Source organism: Amphiura filiformis, chromosome 18, assembly GCF_039555335.1.
Source record: "Amphiura filiformis chromosome 18, Afil_fr2py, whole genome shotgun sequence".
Classification (NCBI taxonomy): domain Eukaryota; kingdom Metazoa; phylum Echinodermata; class Ophiuroidea; order Amphilepidida; family Amphiuridae; genus Amphiura; species Amphiura filiformis.
The window spans coordinates 4,999,790-5,024,204 of record NC_092645.1 but is presented as its reverse complement, the minus strand read 5'-3'; the positions used below and the strand labels follow the sequence as shown (position 1 = coordinate 5,024,204).

The window sequence follows — 24,415 nt, the reverse complement described above, 5'->3', positions numbered from 1 at the left end:
TGTATTCCAAATTTACAATATTTTTCGAGTTTTGTTGAGAATTTTTGAAGTTTTCTATGGAGTATGCACACATACATGCATATGGCATCTTCCGCATTTTGGCGGATTTTTCCGCCTCAGTTAAATCGGATTAACTACCATAGCAATAGGTGAAAACAATTTTGAATATATCGCGCTGCACTACAAGCAGGTTGAACTCATCACCTGTGGATGTCTGCAATCGTAGATTGAATACAATACCGGTCTTTTCAAAGATACTAATCTTACAGGTGCGAGTTTCAGCATGACATGGTTCAATGCAGAAGTACCGCGTGAACGTACCAGTGCAGCGCGGTATATTCAAAAATTGTTTTCACCTATTGGTATGGTAGTTAATCCGATTATTACATAACTTCGCCAGCGTATGGAGACCACGATTTGAGGTTATTATATGGAGCTGTGGCTGCGACCCACAGAATATATTAATGCTATGCATGGCTTATAATGAGTACTGTTGATAAACACAATTCGCCAGCGAAGTGGTTACGTAACTCCCTGGTAACTGGATCACGCACATTTTGGAAATGGTAGTACACGCCATAAGTCGTGTTCACCGACAGTCGGACTTTAATCACTTATTACCGGTCTTAAATTACGTCGGTAATAGTATCGGATATAAGTGACAGTGTGAATTAGCGTCGGATATAACTATATCCGACGTAATGTGCTTTAAATCCGACAATTTGTTCACAGAGTCGGACTTAAATTACGTCGGTAATAATATCGGATATAAGTGGCAGTGTGAATGAGCGTCGGATATAAAAAAAATTACTATATCCGACGTAATGTGCTTTCAATCCGAAAATTTAAGGCTGAAGATGACCAGGGTTAAGAGCTGTTAAGACCGATCGAAACGTTACGTCCGGTAATAGTAATTACGTGTGGACATGCAGCACTATTGGGCTGTCGGATATAACTGTGAGTATATCACGCGCGCACAATTTTAAAAGTCATAGGCGTAGATCCCGGGGATAAATCCCCCCAATATTTTGCCAGGGGGGATGGTCCATACAATCACCCCCCCCCCCATGTTGACGCCTGATAATGGGTTTTTGACCAAATTAACCTCATATTTGCCCATTTTTTGCTCCAAAAGTGCAAATTTTCACGCGCTTCGCGCGCATTTATTATACTTTTACACCATTATTTCATCAGTTTAGCTTCAAAATAGCAAAATTTTTCGCCCGCTTCGCGCACAATTGAACCAAAAACTTATTCTGTCGAAAAAGGTGCTGGATTGACTATACTTGAATTTTTTTTCAACTCCCCCCCCCCCCCCCACAATGTCAAAAAGAAATCTACGCCACTGAGCAGAATAATTTACTGCGTAATGTCATCATGGCTGCAGCTGCAAATATTAATATAAATAAACGCAATAGAGGGGTCAATTGGAATGACAAGGGAACATTGGCTATCCTCAAAATTTGGAGAGACACGGAAAGTATTTCTGGGATAAAAAAAAAAGCTTTGGGAGGAGATAGCCACGCTATTACATGACAAGGGGGGATTCCCCATACGGTCGGGGGAGCAGATACATGCTAAGATAAAGGCACTGAAAACTCTCCATCGCACCCTCCATGATCGGGTAAAAAATGGAGATGACATTTATTAAGCCATAAGCATGATAACAGAAAGGCATGTAATTGGATTTTATAAGATGATTAGGGGGTCCCAAATATACGGAAAGAAAAATAGGGGTGTCATAAAATATTTTGATGACCAAAATGTAGGGAGTCACAACACAACATGACTACAGATAGTGTGTTTATTTTATTCCAAAAGACTGATGCCTGTTGGGGGGTGCAAACGGTGGGGGGGGGTCATAAAATCTTTGCTGACGAAAAAGGGGAGGACGCAATTTTATTAAAGCCGACTTTTGTAAATTTGGGACCCCCAAGAAAAAAAATAGCATGATGATGGGAGTCATTGTTATTTTTTTATTGTTGTCATTTTTTTAAAGTTGTATACTATGTAGGGTCTACATGTATAAAATGCGATATAGAGCTAAGTCTACTGTAAAATGGGACTACTTTGTCAAACTAAAATAATAATAATAATAACAATAACAATAACAATAATAATAATAATAATAATAATAATAATAATAATAATAATAATAATAGAACCTACATAAATACAAAATTGGTCTGAATTTTGGAACTTTTGAATTTGCATTTTTTCTTACATGACATACCTACCGCATTGTCTGTAATTTTTTCTAAAGAGGGGCGGTTATTGAAAGTGAATTTTCAGTGCAAAAAAATTAAAATCGGGTTAAATTTTCTGATGATGCTCATGTAGAAAGGAGGGATTTATGACCGGTAATAGGCTTATCGGACATAACACGTCGGACATACGCTGGCGAAGTTACGCAATTTATCGGATTAATTACCATAGCAATAGGTGAAAACTATTTTGAACATACAGATTGAATACAATACTGGTCTTTTCAAAGATACTAATCTTACAGGGGCAAGTAATCATCATGATTCACCTATTGCTATGGTAGTTAATCCGATTAGTACGTAACTTCGACACCGTATAGCGCTATTGCCGACAAATGTGGACGCGCTAAGGGATTAGCGGAAATATTTAATTCGATCGGACATAAGCCAAGATAAACTATTACCGGTAATAAGTGCATGTGTGAACACAGCTATAGACTTTGTGTTGCGATCATTTTGATCATTGTGCAGAACTCAAAAGCGTGATCCAGTTGACATAGTGATAATCGGATTACACGTAACACTTCGCTGGCGAATAGAGCGGATTGTGATATTCCACTACGCATTGTGCGGTTCGTGCGTTCATACGGGCGTTTCTTCAAACCCTTCGTCACAAAAGAGCACAAGCCAGTTGGGACCGAGACCAACGCCACCTTTACTCAGTGGCGGCCATCTTGGAAAGAAATAACTTTGACCCGTACTCCGGGCCCTTACTCCAGCAGATTTGTTTAGCACATCAAAAGCTACAACTCAGCCAAATTTGGTGCTTTTCCGGAAAAATGCACAATATTTTCACGCTTCTGTAGCACTAATAAGCCTACACACAATTTATACGTCACTGATTCAATGATACACATGCACGAGCCATCTTGGATTTGAAATTCAAAAATATCAAATCATTATTACTTGTACTTTGACTGCTTAACACTCAATTCAAAGATTTTGGCAGACCAAAGGGGGGGCAAGCATTTTGGCAGGTCGAAAGGGGTGGGTCAAGCGTTTTTGGCAGGTCAAAGGGGGGGCAACGGAGATTTCAGATCTTTTAAGCACCGTTTCTCTTACGCCCTAAAAAGGTGTAGAAAAACATTAGGAATTACACTTCAAATATGCAAAATGTAAGGTATTAAAATCTTAGTGTGTAAAGAGGGAGGCAAAGATATTTTGGCACGTCAAATGAGGAGGGTTGGGGAAAAGGTTTTTTGGCACGTCAAAAGGAGGGGGAGGGCAAAGATTTTTTGGCATGGCCGAGGGGGGTGGGAGCGAGCGACTTTTGGCATAACACTTTGAGAAATCACCACCCGGGGAATACACATATTTATTACACAGCCCCCCCCCAAAAAAAACCCACAAAAATTCTTGCAGATTAATTCGTTTCGCAAAAATATCCAAAATTTGAAGTTAAGTTCTGGTATTCCAGAACGTAATTCAACACATTCTCCTATAGAGCAGTGTAATACACATAATCATTCATAACACGCAAACGCAAAATCGGAATCAAGAGTTATTACCGTCGATTTGGTTAAAAAGGAGGTGAGACATGATCACATCTCTCCAGGTAACAAAACGTAATGTGTATATCTATTGAAATAACAATATACTTACTGAATAGTATCGCTATATTCATTTGCATTACTCATTGTAGATGACCAATAACAATTCGGCACAATTAAAATACTGACTGATGATGACTTACTGATATTAACGTTAATAGATTGACCTTTGCCTTTGCTGATACAGCATGATCGTCTACGCGCTCCCATCAACTCAAAGTTCAAGGCAAGTTTCGTACATATGGAGCACACCACTAAATAAACTAGGACCAAATATCAAAAAATAGGATAAAAAAAATCTTCCTCAATGATTTCTTTTAATATTAAATAATTACAGATGTTACACCCCCTCAATAACCCCCCCCCACATACACACACACACCCACACACACCCCCGAACACGAACACAAACAAGACAAAACAGGGGACACAAAAACACACTCAACCCAAACAAAAACAACAATCACAACACAAGATACATGGTGTAATGGTGTGGCCTAAAAAGCAAGAAAAACAAATATTAGAGGGGTAAAACAAATTAAGAGGCTTCAAGATCAAGATTTATGCGGGGGGTGGGGGCTTAATGGCTAGAATCGCCAAAAAAACCCGGCTGATTTGACAAGTGCGGGGGCTTCAACACCCAAAGCCCCCCCGGACACGTAACTGATATGCTGATTTGGCTGATTCGATGGTTGATTTTGGGAGATTCGCAGCGAGTGATATTTAGTGGCTATGGCGAGTGGAAAATCGCTCACTAGAAAACGAGTTTGGGCGAGCGGTGGCGAGCGAGAGCGATCGCTCGCCTCAAACGGCAAGGCCTGATGTAATCTCTTGGAAGTTAAAGATGAATTTCACTTTCTTATGCGATGTAAGCTTTATGATGAACTTCGGGAGGAACTTATCCAGAATATTTCTGAGACTCTTGATATTGATAATATATAATAATGAACTTTTCATAACTTTAATGAGTGCTAATGAATATGATATTGTTAAAGATGTTGTAAGTTTCATTTTTGTTCAAATTTTTGATATAACAGTCCTCGAAATAAATTTTATAAATCTAATGATATATTCTTAAAGTGTATGTAGCTGAGAGGAAAAGCCGATGATCAATTGAAACTTTTGACCTTTTATATTGAAGATATGGATTTTTTCCCAAAAAGACCTATTTTTTTTTTTTTTTTTTGAAAAAAATCCATATCTTCACTGATATGAAAGGTCAAAATTTTCAATTGATCGTCGGCTTTTCCTCTCAGCTACATACACTTTAAGAATAAGTCATTAGATTTATAAAATTTACTTCGAGGACTGTTATATATCAAAAATGTGAAAAATATCAAATTTTAATAATTTGTCATAAAATTTGTTTTATATCGTGAATTTCAAAAAATGAAAATTATTTGATATCAGAAAGACATTCTTCGTATTCAGAATGCAATTCGATATGTCTGATGTGCTGTCATGTCCCACAAAAAATACTGTCGAAACGCTCAAAACGCTCATTCCAGATCCCTTAATAAAATCTGAATCTGAATCTGTGCGCGCTTGAGTTGATGGGCGACGGACTGGCTGTATGCTGGTCATCTTCAGAGTGCACTACACTAAATCCTTCCGCATTTGGTGTAACCCTTCATAGTTCCGGTAAAAAATAGCGCCTATGCGAAATATATCGGCGTCCCAAGGGAACCAAATTTGAGTGACTCTTGGTTGTTTTGATAAAAACGATAGAATAGGAGCTCAACATTACAAATCTGTTCAGAAAATGTTCCGAATCGAATGTACATGGGCAATAGGCCCTCGGAACAATATCATGGCCGGAACTGGTAAGGAGGCGAGAGTGTCGGCTGAAATTCGGGATGGCGCTGTTCAGGAGTTCGTATCTTTTAAGCTTGTCTCAACTTGTCCCAAAAAATCAAAAAAGACGTTGATTCGATCAAAATATTAAAAATGTTGTTACATGGGGTAGAAAAACAAATTTACTTTCTTGTATTTTCCCGTGTATTTCAATGGGACGATTATTTAGTGGTGTGCGCCCTTCAGACCACTGACCTGTGTTAAATAGAGGCCAGTGCCTGGGGGTGAGTGTTTCAGACGGGCTTTGGCTATATACCGGTAGTCTCATGTCGTGCGTCATCTTATGAATAATAATGAGAATTTTACCAAGATCGGGTTTATATGACCTAATAATAAACTGGCAACTTAGTCAAATAGGACCACCAGTATACAGGCGCACACCACTAAATAATCATTCACACTGAAATGCCGGTATATTTACCTTGAAAAATACCTCTCGTTTGAAACGTAAAGGAATTTAGTGTTATAATACCATAACAATGCTATGCGGCGCGCATCTTTAAACTTTGGCAGTGGGAAATAATTAGACTTGCCAAAGTCGTCTTGTTTATTAATTTGATAAGCATGCTAATTCTTATTATTTCAATAAATAAATCTTAAAATAAATAAATATATACATTTAAAAAAAGAAAGAAAGGAGAAAAGAAGGAAGAAATAAAGAAAGTTTGTTTTCTTAAATTGTAGGCCCCCCCCCCCCTATCGAGATCCATAAAATAAATAAATTATACAGCCTAAATATTAATAAATAAATATTAACTAAATATATATATAATTCAAAATGTAAATAAATCCAAGTAAGGTAAATCATCCACGGTAAAGTGCTCAAGCAAGAAGGGAGCTGGAATATATTTAAAATGTAGGCCCTACTTGGTATCAAAGTAGGGCCTACATAAAGTATTGTTGTTTACGTCACTGACAGTGGCGTGCGCATGAGGGGGGGGGCAGGTCATTCGGAGGATAACGCTAAAACCGCACCTTACACACCTAAATCTGACTCCATTGGGGAACTGAACAACCTGCCCCCCCCACTTTCAATGTGGTGCACGCCACTGGTCACTTTACGACGTTGTTTCATGAAGGTCAGACAAGCAGGCTATCAGAACATAATGCAAAATATACCATGGTAGTCTCATGTTTTAAATACTCGGTTCCAGAAGGCCCGCCAAAAGGGTATCTCATGCAGTCATGTTATGATGATAAAAACTGCGAGGTGTTCGGTGCAAACTGTTCATACTGCAGTTACTGTCCGTTTTCCTATACACAATACACAGTGCTCTCACCATTGACGCGTGACCCCTACAAATGATCTACGTTGGAAGAATGGGCACTTGCCTAGTTAACATCACTGTGTGAAAAATAACCAGCCAATATGTTAGCTATTCTCCAAACTTCTAGCAAATATATTTCTCTAACATGACCTAAAATTACAGCTACGTTAGATGTTCAGAAATAGTCGCACTTTTGTAAAATATGAGTGAGGGCAAGGCATAGCTAGCCAACTCCCGTGTTAATTGAATGGAGATTTGACCGAAAATATTGGTATCGGACCGCTCACTTCTGAAGGATGCCACAAAAAACGGTACAAGCTACATTTTAACTATTCTCTGGCAATCATCATGATGAGTTTCTTATATAGTATGCCGAAATTGGGTACTGTAGGTGATTGACAAATGGTCGCACTTTTCTGATAAATAAGTGACAGTGAACATGAAATATCAGCGCCCATAAACCCAAGTTAGTAGCTAGTTAGTGGAGGCCGTCACGGGACTGATTATTGATTATTGAAGTGCCTTATTAATAGATACGCACGATTTAGGGCAAGAAAAACAAACCGGGACACTTTTGGAGACATCATCATCATCATCATCATCATCATCATCATCATCATCATCATCATCATCATCATCATCGACATCATCATCATCATCACTTTCTACATTTTTTCTAAACAACATAGGGCCTACCGTTTTAATAAGATTTTTTCTTGAAATGCATGTAGGCCTAACTATAATTATTGTTTAGAGCGTGATGAAATAAAACATCACGATTTTCATCACAAAACAAATATAATGCATAAGAAATCGTTTGTTTTAGAGCGTGATGATGAAATAAAACATCACGATTTTCATCCCGAAACAAAGTAATACATAAGAAATCAATTTTTCGTGAGTGATGAAATAAAACATCAAAATTGTCATCACGAAACAAAGTAATACATGAGAAATCGTTTGTTTTTAAGCGTGATGAAATAAAACATCACGATTTTCATCACAAAACAAAGTAATAGGCCTACAAAAGAAATACATTTTTCAAGAGTGATTGAATAAAACATCACGATTTTCATCACGGAACAAAGTAATACATAAGACATCGTTTGTTTGATTGCAATCAACCGCGACAGTTCGTCTCACACATAACAATGCACTGCGATCAAATAGGTTGATGACAACATTTGATTGAATGGACTGCACTGCGCCATGATTACGTGCACCGGTTCAAATCCTTTGTTTGGAGCCAATCAATAATTTCACGTACAGCCTCTATGCAATTAGAGTTTACACACGCTGCAGCTGGGGTAATCGACCGAAGCTTGTTGCCGTTAGTGATCGATGCATGAGCTTATTTGCTTTACTGAATCGATTTACTGGATTAATTTCCTGTTAACTGGGTTTAATGCCACAAAGGTCGAATCGCCTTTGCCATGGACCATGACTGCATCATGTTGTCTCATGTCATAAGTGTGACATGTTTAGACGCTCAGGTAGTAGGCCTATGTTATTGATAATAAAAAGGGCAAAAACTCTCAGGTAGTCTCGCGTCGTTTTTTAAAAGATTATAGGCCTAATATAAAGAGCTATCAAGATTTATCACGGAAATGAACCCCTATATCCCCAGTAGTCTCACTCATGTTATTGATAATAATCATAGGCGTAGATCTTGCTAGTGAAGATGGTCCATACAGCCCCCCATGTTGACGCCAATAGGCCCTAAGTGGGTTTCTGAACAAATTAACCTCATATTGGCTATTTTAACCTGAAAAAACCTTTTTGCGCGCCTCGCGCGCATTTGTTCAACTTTTGTACCATATTTCACCAGTTTAGCTTCAATATGCCATTTTTTTTTCGCGCGCAAACCATAATTATACCATAAACTTATTTTGTCGCTAAGGTGCGGATTCACAATACTTCAAGAAAAATTTTCCAACTCAATGATCCCCCCCAGCTCCCCAATGTCAAAAAGAAATCTACGCCACTGACTATCGCCCGGTATAATCTCATGTTAATGAAAAAATATAAGAATATATCACGGACTATAGAAGACCCATCACTAGATCGCCTAGTTGTCTCATGTTAACAAGAGGTCCAAATCTCTCCGTTACTTTTAAAGAAGCCCCTCCCCCCCTAAGCCCACCATATATATTTATTATATAGATGTATCACGGACCGTGTTAGAATTATTGATAATAAAAGGTCTCAAACTTCCCGGTAGTCCTGTCGTTTAAACGAATCCCTCTATGCTCTATAACACACAGATATATCACGGACATCACAAATAGACAAATCGCCCGGTAGTCTCATGTTAAAGAAAAAGAAATATATCACGGACATAATAGAGGCCCCTATATCACCCGGTAGTCTCATGTTAATGAAAAATAAAAATACTCAAGGACATGATAGAAAGACCCCTATGTCACATGGTAGTCTGTCTATGAAAAAAATATCACGGACATGATAGAAAGATCCCCTATATCGCCCGGTAGTCTCATGTTATTGAAAATAAGCTAAAATAAGAGGTCCAAATATCTCCGGTAGTCTCATGTCGTGTAAATGAATCCCTATGCACACGGACACGATAGAAAGAGCCCCTATGTCACCCGGTAATCTCAGTGAAAAAGAAATATCACGGACATGATAGAAAGACCCCTATATCACATGTTAATGAAAAAAATATAGTCACGGACATGATAGAAAGGCTCCATGTATCATCCGGTAGGCTCATGTTAATGAAAAAATATATTACGGACATGATAGAAAGACCCCGATATCGCCCGGTAGTCTCATGTCAATGAAAAAATATCACGGACATGATGGAAAGACCCCCTATGTCGCCCGGTAGTCTCATGTTAATGAAAAAAATTATCACGGACATGATAGAAAGACCCCATATATCGCCCGGTAATCTCATGTTAATGAACAAAATATTATACGGACATTATAGAAAGACCCCCTATATCACCCGGTAGTCTCAAGTCAATGAAAAAATATCACGGACATGATAGAAAGACCCCCGATTAGGCCCGATATCGCCCGGTAGTCTCATGTCAACGAAAAAAATTATCACGGACATAATAGAGAGACCCCATATATCGCCCGGTACTCTCATGTTAATGAAAAAAATATTATACGGACATGATACAAAGACCCCCGATATCGCCCGGTAGTCTCATGTCAATGAAAAAAATATATCACGGACATGATAGAAAGACCCCCTATATCACCCGGTAGTCTCAAGTCAATGAAAAAATATCACGTACATGATACAAAGACCCCCGATATCGCCCGGTAGTCTCATGTCAATGAAAAAAATATATCACGGACATGATAGAAAGACCCACTCTATCGCCCGGTAGTCTCATGTCAATGAAAAATATCACGGACATGAAGGAAAGACCATATGTATAGGTCTTTCAAACTGCCCCCTATTCAAATGTTAACTACGGAAAAAAGTTAGCCTCCCGGTAGTCTCATGTCAATGAAAAACTTTATCACGGACATGATAGAGACCCTATATCGCCCAGTAGTCTCATGTTAATGAAAAAAAAATATTATACGGACATGATAGAAAGACCCCTATATCACCCGGTAGTCTCAAGTCAATGAGAAAAATATCACGGACATGATAGAAAGACCCCAGATATCGCCCGGTAGTCTCATGTCAATGAAAAAAATATATCACGGACATGATGGAAAGACCCCCTATATCACCCGGTAGTCTCTTGTTAATGAAAATAAAAGGTCCAAAAATTAAACTCCTGCAGTCTCATGTCGTGTGTAATCTATGCACACAAATCTATCACGGACATGATAGAAAGACCCTCTATTATATCGCCCGGTAGTCTCCTACACACGACATGAGACTACCGAAGTCTGGTCCTCTTATTTTCATTAACATGAGACTATCATAGGGGGGGGGGGTCATCTATCATATCCTTGATTATATTTATTCATGAGACTACCAGGCGATGTACTGGTCTTTCTATCATGTCCGTGAGTATTTTTTTCACTAACATGAGACTACCGGGATACTGGGGTCTTTCTAACATGTCCGTGATATAATCTTTAAATATAGGGTGGGTGGGGAGGCTTCATAATGTCTTTTTACCCTGCCTAGCAAAGATATTGTCTTCTTTTACAAACTACATCAGACTACCGGAGAGATTTGGACCTCTTATTTTCATAACATGAGACTACCGGGCGATATAGGGGGTCTTCTATCATGTCCGTGAGTATTTTTTTTTATTAACATGAGACTACCGGTCGATATAATGGGCTCTCTATCATGCCCGTGAGTATTTTATGCATCCACCGCGAGGCATACTGTTTTTGCAATGTCCGTGCTTCCGTGCTTCCGTCCGGATGCCATATCTCGGGCATGGATGGGCGGATTGACTTCAGATTTTCAGGATAGGTGGGTCATGGTCAGAAACTTTTTGGGTGAGGTTCAAGGTCATATGCTGAGGTAAAGGTCATTTGAGGTCAGGGCCCATTTTCCTTATTTACCTCTTTTCTTGGAGACTAGGGGTCGCATGTTCCTCAAACTTGGTGGCCGACGGTGGGTGCATCTTGACCCCAGGCAGAACAAGTTTATATTGGTTAGTGGGTCAAGGTCACCTGAGGTCATGCTGGGGTCATTTGAGGTCAAATTAGCAAAAACTGTCATATGGCCATGAAACTGGGTAGGTACAGTCAACATTTAGAGCAAAAATTTTGGAAGGTCATTTTGGGGTCATCTGGGGTCAAATTAGTAAAGACTGTCGTAGGGGCATGAAACTTGGTAGGTACAGTCAACATTTAGAGCCAAATTTTGGGAAGGTCATTTTGGGGTCATCCAAGGTCACCCAGGGGTCATCTGAGGTAAAATTATTAAAACTGTCGTAAGGGCATGAAATTTGGTGGGTACAGTCAACATTTAGAGCCAAATTCTTGGAAGGTCATATCGGGGTCATCTGAGGTCATCCAGGGGTCATCTGAGGTCAAATTAGTAAAAACTGTTGGATGGGCATGAAACTTCGTGGGTACAGTCAACATTTAGAGCCAAATATTTGGAAGGTCATTTTGGGGTCATCCGGGGTCATCCAGAGGTCATCTGAGGTCAAATTGATAAAAACTGTCGTATGGGCATGACATTTGGTGGCTACAGTCAACATATAGAAATGTTTGGAAGGTCATTTCGTCAAAATGTCCGTCACATATTTGAGAAGGCTATTTCTCGGAAGTGGTGTGATGCACTTTGGTGGAATACAATTGTTATGCAGTAGATTTCGGCGCAAAATATGCAAATGAAGTACAGCTAATTTGCATAATGTGCTAATGTACAGTGATGGGACTTGGTGAAAAGGTGTATTGGGGTCAGGAAATTATAGATGCTTTTTTTTGAAAGGTCATTTTGGGGTCATCTTAGGTCAAATTCTAATATTTGTCCTTTGGGCATGAAACTTGGTGGGTATTGTTACCATTTACCGCCTATCATGTCCGTGATGTTTTTTCATTAACATGAGACTACCGGTCGATATAGGGGGTCTTCCTATCATATCCGTGATATTTTATTCATTGACATGAGACTACCGGGCGATATAGGGGGTCTTCCTATCATATCCGTGATATTTTATTCATTGACATGAGACTACCGGGCGATATAGGGGGTTTTCTATCATGTTCGTGATATTGTTTTCATTAACATGAGACTACCGGTCGATGTAGGGGGTCCCCCTATCATGTCCGTGAGTATTTTTTTTTATTAACATGAGACTACCGGGCGATATAGGGGGTCTTCTATCATGTCCGTGAGTATATTGTTTCATTGACATGAGACTACCGGTCGATATAGTGGGTCTTCCTATCATTTCCGTGATATTTATTTCATTGACATGAGACTACCGGGCGATATAGGGGTAGAAGTTCCTATCATATCCGTGATATTTTTTCATTAACATGAAACTACCGGTCGATATAGGGGGCTTCTATCATGTCCGTGATATTGTTTTCATTAACATAAGACTACCGGTCAACATAAGGAGTCTTCCTATCATGTCCGTGATATTTTTTCATTAACATGAGACTACCAGGCGATATAGGGGTCTTCCTATCATGTCCGTGATATTGTTTTCATTAACATGAAACTACCGGTCGATATAGGGGGCTTTCTATCATGTTCGTGATATAGTTTTCATTAACATGAGACTACCGGTCAACATAGTGGGTCTTCCTATCATGTCCGTGATATTTATTTAATTGACATGAGACTACCGTCCGATATAGGGGGGTCTTTCTATCACGTCCGAAAGTATTTTTTTAATTAACATGAGACTACCGGGTGATATAGGGTCTTTTATCATGTCCGTGAGTATATTTTTCATTAACATGAGACTACCGGTCGATATAGGGGGTCTTCCTATCATGTCCGTGATGTTTTTTCATTAACATGAGACTACCGGTCGATATAGGGGGTCTTCCTATCATATCCGTGATATTTTATTCATTGACATGAGACTACCGAGCAATATAGGGGGTCTTTCTATCTTGTCCGTGAGTATTTTTGTATTAACATGAGACTACCGGGCGATATAGGGGGTATTCTATCATGTCCGTGAGTATATTTTTTCATTGACATGAGATTACCGGTCGATATAGGGGGTCTTCCTACCATGTCCGTGATATTTTTTCATTCACATTAGACTACCGGTCGATATAGGGGGCTCTCTATCATGTCCGTGAGTATTTTTTTAAAATTAACATGAGACTACCGGGCGATATAGGGGGTCTTCTATCATGTCCGTGAGTACATTTTTTCATTAACATGAAACTACCGGTCGATATAGGGGGCTTTCTACAGGGTGAGTCAAAAAAAGTGCAATAGAGAAAAGAATCCATTTTTATTTAAGAACCGATATGAACCTTTTAAGTTTTAAAACATTTGATAAATGATATATCCATAAGTGACTTTGTGTGAAAAAACCAAGCAATTAGCATTTACCGTTTTGTTTTTATGACACATTTTATAGCGATACCCAATTTTAATGTTTGTCCACGAAACGTCTAAAATGTCAGCCCACTCTGTGTAAGGTAGATTTGGAACAACTACTATTTTCTTAACCTCCTTGGCATTGAAATAAAATGGAGCACCCAAACTGTTATTGTCCTTGGTCTTGTTTAAGGAAAAGAAACATTATATGGTTTTTTTCATTTTACCTCTACTTTAAGGGCTGGGGTATGAACGTTTGGACAGTATTTATTTTGGGACATTAGAGCACATCAGACATATCGAATTGCATTCTGAATACGAAGAATGTCATTCTGATATCAAATAATTTTGATTTTTGAAATTCGCAATTTAATACACATTTTATGGCAAATCATTAAAAATTGATATTTTGATATTTAACAGTACTTGAAGTAAACTTTATAAATCTGATGATTTATACTTAAAGTGTATGTAGGTCGGATGAAAAGCCGACGATCAATTGAAAATTTTGACCTTTCGTATTGAAGATATGGATTTTTTTCCCCAAAACACCAAAAAAAAAAAGGTCTTTTTGGGAAAAAATCCATATCTTCAATATGAAAGGTCAAAATTTTCAATTGACCGTCGGCTTTTCCTCCTGCTACATACACTTTAAGAATATATCATTAGATTTATATAATTTACTTCGAGGACTGTTATATATCAAAATGTGAAAAATATCAAATTTTTATAATTTGTCATAAAATTTGTATTATATTGTGATTTTAAAAAATGAAAATTATTTGATATCAGAAAGACATGCTTCGTATTCAGAATGCAATTCGATAGGTCTGAGGTGCTCTCATGTCCCACAAAAAATACTGTCGAAACGCAATAAACGCTCATTTTGGATCCCTTAAGGATGTTTATTCTCTATCAAAAACATACACATTTGCAGGCGGATTTTTTCAAATGTCGAAATGAAATGCGCGCAAATTGAAGTGGAGTGAATTATAAAGTTGGACATATTGGGATTTAAAAAAAAAACAGGAGTTGGAGTCGAGTGAGGTATGAAGGACTTAAAAGTAATGTTAGAAAGTTTGTTTGAACAGAAAAAAGAAATTAAAATAACGCAAAAATCAACCTTATTTAAGTTAAAGTCAGTTTCAGAGCTGGTGCCTTTATCGTGCATTGTGTGCTCTCATTCAAAATACATGGTATCTCGTGGACAAATAATGAAGTTGGGTATTGTAGCAAAAGGACTCATAAAAATTAAACTGTAGATGTGATTTTCTTCATTTTTTCACAACAGGTGACTATTGAGTGTGGCATTTATAGAAACGTTCAATACTTGGAAAGTTCAATGTGGTTCTTACATAAATATCGATTCTTTGCTCTATTGCACTTTTTTTGACTCACCCTGTATCATGTCCGTGATATTGTTTTCATTAACATGAGACTACCGGTCGACATAGGGGTCTTCCTATCATGTCCGTGATATTTTTTTCATTGACATGAGACTACCGGGCGATATAGGGGGTCTTCCTACCATGTCCGTGATATTTTTTCATTCACATTAGACTACCGGTCGATATAGGGGCTCTCTATCATGTCCGTGAGTATTTTTTAAAATTAACATGAGACTACCGGGCGATATAGGGGTCTTCTATCATGTCCGTGAGTAAATTTTTTCATTAACATGAAACTACCGGTCGATATAGGGGGCTTTCTATCATGTCCGTGATATTGTTTTCATTAACATGAGACTACCGGTCGACATAGGGGTCTTCCTATCATGTCCGTGATATTTTTTTCATTAACATGAGACTACCGGTCGATATAGGGGGTCTTCCTATCATATCCGTGATATTTTATTCATTGACATGAGACTACCGAGCAATATAGGGGTCTTTCTATCTTGTCCGTGAGTATTTTTGTATTAACATGAGACTACCGGGCGATATAGGGGGTATTCTATCATGTCCGTGAGTATATTTTTCATTGACATGAGATTACCGGTCGATATAGGGGGTCTTCCTACCATGTCCGTGATATTTTTTCATTCACATTAGACTACCGGTCGATATAGAAATAGGGGGCTCTCTATCATGTCCGTGAGTATTTTTTTAAAATTAACATGAGACTACCGGGCGATATAGGGGTCTTCTATCATGTCCGTGAGTACATTTTTCATTAACATGAAACTACCGGTCGATATAGGGGGCTTTCTATCATGTTCGTGATATTGTTTCATTAACATGAGACTACCGGTCGACATAGGGGGTCTTCCTATCATGTCCGTGATATTTTTTTCATTGACATGAGACTACCGGGCGATATAGGGGTCTTCCTATCATGTCCGTGATATTGTTTTCATTAACATGAAACTACTGGTCGATATAGGGGGGCTTTCTATCATGTTCGTGATATAGTTTTCATTAACATGAGACTACCGGTCGACATAGTGAGTCTTCCTATCATGTCCGTGATATTTATTTAATTGACATGAGACTACCGTGCGATATAGGGGTCACGTCCGAAAGTATTTTTTAATTAACATGAGACTACCGGGTGATATAGCTGTCTTTTATCATGTCCGTGAGTATATTTTTTCATTAACATGAGACTACCGGTCGATATAGGGGTTTTCCTATCATGTCCGTGATTTTTTTTCATTAACATGAGACTACCGGTCGATATAGGGGTCTTCCTATCATCATGTCAGTGATGTTTTTTCATTAACATGAGACTACCGGGCGATATAGGGGGTCTTCTATCATGTCCGTGAGTATATTTTTTCATTGACATGAGACTACCGGTCGATATAGGGGTCTTCCTACCATGTCCGAGATATTTTTTCATTGACATGAGACTACCGGTCGATATAGGGGACTCTCTATCATGTCCGTGAGTATTTTTTTTAATTAACATGAGACTACCGGGCGATATAGGAGGTCTTCTATCATGTCCGTGAGTACATTTTTTCATTAACATGAAACTACCGGTCGATATAGGGGGCTTTCTATCATGTTCGTGATATTGTTTTCATTAACATGAGACTACCGGTCGACATAGGGGGTCTTCCTATCATGTCCGTGATATTTTTTTCATTGACATGAGACTACTGGGCGATATAGGGGGTCTTTGTATCTTGTCCGTGAGTATTTTTTTTTATTAACATGAGACTACCGGGCGATATAGGGGTATTCTATCATGTCCGTGAGTATATTTTTTCATTGACATGAGACTAGACTACCGGTCGATATAGGGGCTCTTCCTACCATGTCCGTGATATTTTTTCATTGACATTAGACTACCGTTCGATATAGGGGGCTCTCTATCATGTCCGTGAGTATTTTTTTAAAATTAACATGAGACTATTTGGCGATATAGGGGGGTCTTCTATCATGTCCGTGAGTACATTTTTTCATTAACATGAAACTACCGGTCGATATAGGGGCTTTCTATCATGTTCGTGATATAGTTTTCATTAACATGAGACTACCGGTCGACATAGTGAGTCTTCCTATCATGTCCGTGATATTTATTCAATTGACATGAGACTACCGTGCGATATAGGGGGTCTTTCTATCACGTCCGAAAGTATTGTTTTAATTAACATGAGACTACCGGGTGATATAGCTGTCTTTTATCATGTCCGTGAGTATATTTTTTCATTAACATGAGTGACTACCGGTCGATATAGGGGGTCATCCTATCATGTCCGTGATGTTTTTTCATTAACATGAGACTACCGGTCGATATAGGGGTCTTCCTATCATCTTGTCCGTGAGTATTTTTTTTATTAACATGAGACTACCGGGCGATATAGGGGGACTTCTATCATGTCCGTGAGTATATTTTTTCATTCACATGAGACTACCGGTCGATATAGGGGTCTTCCTACCATGTCCGTGATATTTTTCATTGACATGAGACTACCGGTCGATATAGGGGACTCTCTATCATGTCCGTGAGTACCGGTATTTTTTTAATTAACATGAGACTACCGGGCGATATAGGGGTCTTCTATCATGTCCGTGAGTATATTTTTCATTGACATGAGACTAGACTACCGGTCGATATAGGGGGTCTTCCTACCATGTCCGTGATATTTTTCATTGACATTAGACTACCGTTCGATATAGGGGGCTCTCTATCATGTCCGTGAGTATTTTTTTTAAATTAACATGAGACTACCTGGCGATATAGGGGGTCTTCTATCATGTCCGTGAGTACATTTTTTCATTAACATGAAACTACCGGTCGATATAGGGGGCTTTCTATCATGTTCGTGATATAGTTTTCATTAACATGAGACTACCGGTCGACATAGTGAGTCTTCCTATCATGTCCGTGATATTTATTTAATTGACATGAGACTACCGTGCGATATAGGGGTCTTTCTATCACGTCCGAAAGTATTTTTTAATTAACACCATATAGGGGGTCTTTCTATCACGTCCGAAAGTATTGTTTTAATTAACATGAGACTACCGGGTGATATAGCTGACATGAAACTACCGGGCGATATAGGGGGTCTTTCTATCTTGTCCGTGAGTATTTTTTTTATTAACATGAGACTACCGGGCGATATAGGGGGTCTTCTATCATGTCCGTGAGTATATTTTTTCATTCACATGAGACTACCGGTCGATATAGGGGGTCTTCCTACCATGTCCGTGATATTTTTTCATTGACATGAGACTACCGGTCGATATAGGGGACTCTCTATCATGTCCGTGAGCGTGAGTACCGGTATTTTTTTTAATTAACATGAGACTACCGGGCGATATAGGGGGTCTTCTATCATGTCCGTGAGTATATTTTTCATTGACATGAGACTAGACTACCGGTCGATATATGGGCTCTTCCTACCATGTCCGTGATATTTTTTCATTGACATTAGACTACCGTTCGATATAGGGGGCTCTCTATCATGTCCGTGAGTATTTTTTTTAAATTAACATGAGACTACCTGGCGATATAGGGGGTCTTCTATCATGTCCGTGAGTATATTTTTTCATTAACATGAGTGACTACCGGTCGATATAGGGGGTCATCCTATCATGTCCGTGATGTTTTTTCATTAACATGAGACTACCGGTCGATATAGGGTCTTCCTATCATCATGTCCGTGATGTTTTTCATTAACATGAGACTACCGGTCGATATAGGGGTCTTCCTATCATATCCGTGATATTTTATTCATTGACATGAAACTACCGGGCGATATAGGGGTCTTTCTATCTTGTCCGTGAGTATTTTTTTATTAACATGAGACTACCGGGCGATATAGGGGGTCTTCTATCATGTCCGTGAGTATATTTTTTCATTCACATGAGACTACCGGTCGATATAGGGGGTCTTCCTACCATGTCCGTGATATTTTTCATTGACATGAGACTACCGGTCGATATAGGGGACTCTCTATCATGTCCGTGAGTACCGGTATTTTTTTTAATTAACATGAGACTACCGGGCGATATAGGGGGTCTTCTATCATGTCCGTGAGTACATTTTTTCATTGACATGAAACTACCGGTCGATATAGGGGGCTTTCTATCATGTCCGTGATATTGTTTTCATTAACGTGAGACTACCGGTCGACATAGGAGGTCTTCCTACCATGTCCGTGATATTTTTCATTGACATGAGACTACCGGTCGATATAGGGGACTCTCTATCATGTCCGTGAGTACCGGTATTTTTTTTAATTAACATGAGACTACCGGGCGATATAGGGGGTCTTCTATCATGTCCGTGAGTACATTTTTCATTAACATGAAACTACCGGTCGATATAGGGGGCTTTCTATCATGTCCGTGATATTGTTTTCATTAACGTGAGACTACCGGTCGACATAGGAGGTCTTCCTATCATGTCCGTGATATTTTTTTCATTGACATGAGACTACCGGGCGATATAGGGGTATTCTATCATGTCCGTGATATTGTTTTCATTAACATGAAACTACCGGTCGATATAGGGGGTTTCTATCATGTCCGTGATATTGTTTTCATTAACATGAGACTACCGGTCGACATAGGGGTCTTCCTATCATGTCCGTGATATTTATTTCATTGACATGAGACTACTGGGCGATATAGGGGGTCTTCTATCATGTCCGTGAGTACCGGTATTTTTTTTAATTAACATGAGACTACCGGGCGATATAGGGGTCTTCTATCATGTCCGTGAGTACATTTTTCATTAACATGAAACTACCGGTCGATATAGGGGGCTTTCTATCATGTCCGTGATATTGTTTTCATTAACGTGAGACTACCGGTCGACATAGGAGGTCTTCCTATCATGTCCGTGATATTTTTTTCATTGACATGAGACTACCGGGCGATATAGGGGGTCTTAACTGCTATCATGTCCGTGATATTGTTTTCATTAACATGAAACTACCGGTCGATATAGGGGGTTTTCTATCATGTTCGTGATATTGTTTTCATTAACATGAGACTACCGGTCGACATAGGGGTCTTCCTATCATGTCCGTGATATTTATTTCATTGACATGAGACTACTGGGCGATATAGGGGTCTTCTATCATGTCCGTGAGTATATTTTTCATTGACATGAGACTACCGGTCGATATAGGGGTCTTCCTACCATGTCCGTGATATTTTTTTCATTTACATGAGACTACCGGTCGGTATAGGGGGCTCTCTATACGGTATGTCCGTGAGTATTTTTTAAATTAACATGAGACTACCGGGCGATATAGGGGTCTTCTATCATGTCCGTGAGTACATTTTTTCATTAACATGAAACTACCGGTCGATATAGGGGGCCGCTTTCTATCATGTCCGTGATGTTGTTTTCATTAACATGAGACTACCGGTCGACATAGGGGGTCTTCCTATCATGTCCGTGATATTTTTTCATTGACATGAGACTACCGGTCGACATAGGGGTCTTCCTATCATGTCCGTGATATTTATTTCATTGACATGAGACTACCGGTCGATATAGGGGGGCTTTCTATCATGTTCGTGATATAGTTTTCATTAACATGACACTACCGGTCGACATAGTGGGTCTTTCTATCATGTCCGTGATATTTATTTCATTGACATGAGACTACCGCACACCGACACCGCCTGGCTAATAATTATTTGGTGCAGAAGGGACACTAAAATGAATACACGGGATCGATACACGTGAATTGCTATGCACGATTTTGATATCAGACGAAAATCTTCTGATACCGGGTTAGAAAATGATGAATATCTCCGTCATGATTTTTTTCTCAAGAAACCAGATTTGGTCTCATAAACTTGGAAATACGTGTTGAACAGATATGATAGTCGCTAGAATGCGCTTTGAAAATTGGCCGTGCGCTTTGAACTCAAAATTTGACCATTTTATATTGCGTTGGTCCTGTTATGGACTACAGCGTGCAGCGTGTAGTACAGCTGCACTCACTGTAGGCAGTATAAAGTCGATGACCATTGACCTCAATGGGGTATACAAGCTTAATCACGCACAACCAAGATCGATTACCCGGCTATTGTGAGTAGCCTTAGTTATGTCCCTCGACTAATTATTAGTTTAAAAGAGCTTTAAAGGTTTGAACCAAATGGCTAATCGTGGCTGTGGATTTAACCTACCATGGCGATTCCTGCCATGAAGATATAGGGTCGAAGACACTGTGTACCGTGCGATATAGGGGGTCTTTCTATCACGTCCGAAAGTAGTTTTTTTTTATTAACATGAGACTACCGGGTGATATAGGGGGTCTTCCTATCATGTCCGTGATGTTTTTTCATTAACATGAGACTACCGGTCGACATAGGGGGTCTTCCTATCATGTCCGTGATATTTATTTCATTGACATGAGACTACTGGGCGATATAGGGGTCTTCTATCATGTCCGTGAGTATATTTTTTCATTAACATGAAACTACCGGTCGATATAGGGGGCTTTCTATCATGTCCGTGATATTGTTTTCATTAACATGAGACTACCGGTCGACATAGGGGGTCTTCCTATCATGTCCGTGATATTTATTTCATTGACATGAGACTACTGGGCGATATAGGGGGTCTTCTATCATGTCCGTGAGTACATTTTTCATTAACATGAAACTACCGGTCGATATGGGGGGGCTTTCTATCATGTCCGTGATATTGTTTTCATTGACATGAGACTACCGGGCGATATAGGGGTCTTCCTATCATAGGGGGGGGGGGCTTTCTATCATGTTCGTGATATAGTTTTCATGAACATGAGACTACCGGTCGACATAGTGGGTCTTCCTATCATGTCCGTGATATTTATTTTATTGACATGAGACTACCGGGCGATATAGGGGGTCTTCTATCATGTCTGTGAGTACATTTTTCATTAACATGAAACTACCGGTCGATATATAGGGGGGCTTTGTATCATGTCCTTGATATTGTTTTCATTAATATGAGACTACCGGTCGACATCATGTCCGTGGATATTTATTTCATTGACCATGTTAACATGAGACTACCGGGCGATATAGGGGGTCTTTCTATCATGTCCATGATATATAGATCTGTGTGCATATAGGGATTCATTTAGACATGAGACTACCAGAGAGTTTGACATTTAATTATCAATAAAATAAAGGGTCTTTCTTTATATATCTTTAAATATAGTAAGGGGGCTTCTTTATAAACAATAATTATGAAATATGAGACAGTCGACATCAGATGGGGTCTTTTTTTATTCGGCTTAGCAATCTTCTTCACAAACAACCCGAGACTACCAGTGAGTCTGTGAGCTCTTATTATTTGGCCTATTATACCGTATAAAATATTTGTTTGTTTAATCTTGTATATGGTAGGTAGGCAGTTTTATAGAATAATGAGTGATTATGAAAGCTTATGAAATAACATTCGTAGAAAAATGACCGGGTACTGAAAATAACAATTCGATTTCAAAGAGGAAAATTAGTTTCATTTATTTATTTTAACTACTTCAATGTGGCAACATCCACATCCTGACACGGCCTTGAACGTCTATGCGAATACAAGTTACACGACAGTAGGGACGCACCAATAGATATCAATGGGGGACTGTCGACTGGGTAGGGTAGTTGGGTCGATTTGTTTAGCACCCGGTTAGCACCTCGGTGAAGCATAATTGGAACACCTCGGTGAAGCAATTTTTGTTTGGGGGGGGTTTGAACACCTTGGTGAAGAATTTTTTTCATTAACATGAGACTCAATTTTTTTTTTTCATCGTTATTGAATAGTGAGTTCTCTATTTTCAGCCATTTGTGTGCATTGGTTAAACAACTTTATAATGTTGTTTTATATTTGCCGCCTAAGTCTATATTTTTACCATTTTAACGTTTTATATAGCACCTAAATTCTCATGTGCCGTAAAAAGCAGTATCTTTAGGTTAAATGATATAGGCCTAGTGAGTTTTTGTGCAGAATTTTTTTCAAAGGATAGGCCCTATCCATGATATTGAAAAATATATAACTCTGGTGCGTAAACATCTAGACGTATCCCCTTCTATAATCTGTGATATACATCATCATTCATACTGACATCCTCACATCCAAACCCAGTAGGCCCGCACCAGTGCCGTGTCCGCATCAAGATTGACTCCCGTGGATTAGGCCTATCATACATGTAGGCCTATGCTGGAACAAATTCGCGCAAAGCGCGAGAAAAAATGCATTATTTTAAGCCAAACTAATAAAATAGGACGTCAATAATTATTTTCCTTAATTAAACTGTAATTTTTTTCCTACCCTTGACATGAAATCTTTTCTTTGCTCAGATGGCGAGACAATTTTTTTCCATAAAACTATCAAGCCCTCCCTTTATATCTTATGGTGCGTCCCTTATTGGTCTTCTCTTGCATTCGTTGCAGTGACAGATTGCAATTTTATTGTTTCCCCAAAATTTTACTACAGCCTTATTATCACCAAACATGTCAGTTGACCTAAATTAGTAAGATAATGTCAAGAATATTTCTGGGCCCCTCCCCGCGATCACATTTAGGCTACCGTAATTACTGGGTTTTACCAGGGTTTTACGTAGCCTACTGTATACCACGTACGTGTGATGCCTGATACCATCATGGGCACTTCATGCCAATTTTAACTGCTCATTGATTTGTGCGAGCGAGCAGCGAGGGAGAAAAATATCGTGTCAACTCTTCTAATTGTCTCTACCAATTACCTTGTAATATTATGAACTATTATTTTATTTCTAACCAAAATACCCAGCCAGAAAAACCCACTCGGAGACACCCCAGCCATCGCGCGCCATACTGTACTGCCCAGTGCCGGAGTGGTTTAATATGCCACTGGCTGACCCGAAAGTGGCCCTGATATTACTCATTAATATTCATATTAACACAATGACGTACAGCATGAGACTACCGGTATATAGCAGTGTCGGTTTCAGACGACAAAACAAAAAGCAGTCAAATTTGTTGTTATCGTTATTATGCCTAAATTTACTCTGTTACAATGACTACTACGAAAGAATTTGACGATACTGCTCTGTAAGTATAACCA

The 24,415-nt window shown here is 39.0% G+C and overlaps 2 protein-coding genes across 3 annotated transcripts in view; one reads left to right on the top strand and one right to left on the bottom strand.

Annotated features, from left to right (window-relative positions):
• The window catches only part of LOC140139694 (2-Hydroxyacid oxidase 1-like), a 39,987-nt gene that overhangs the window by 15,136 nt on the left and 436 nt on the right, over window positions 1–24,415 (bottom strand). The window lies entirely within an intron of this gene.
• Window positions 5,853–24,415, top strand: part of LOC140139778 (2-Hydroxyacid oxidase 1-like) — a 31,093-nt gene continuing 12,530 nt past the window's right edge. Inside the window, exons 1-2 of one of the 2 annotated variants that reach the window (XM_072161490.1) lie at window positions 5,853–5,908; window positions 24,306–24,402. In XM_072161490.1, coding sequence (XP_072017591.1) covers window positions 24,368–24,402 — 35 coding nt within the window. In that variant the 5' untranslated portion in view covers window positions 5,853–5,908; window positions 24,306–24,367. Of the gene's footprint in view, window positions 5,909–24,295; window positions 24,403–24,415 lie in introns of those variants that run through there. The other variant, XM_072161489.1, reaches the window with a different exon arrangement.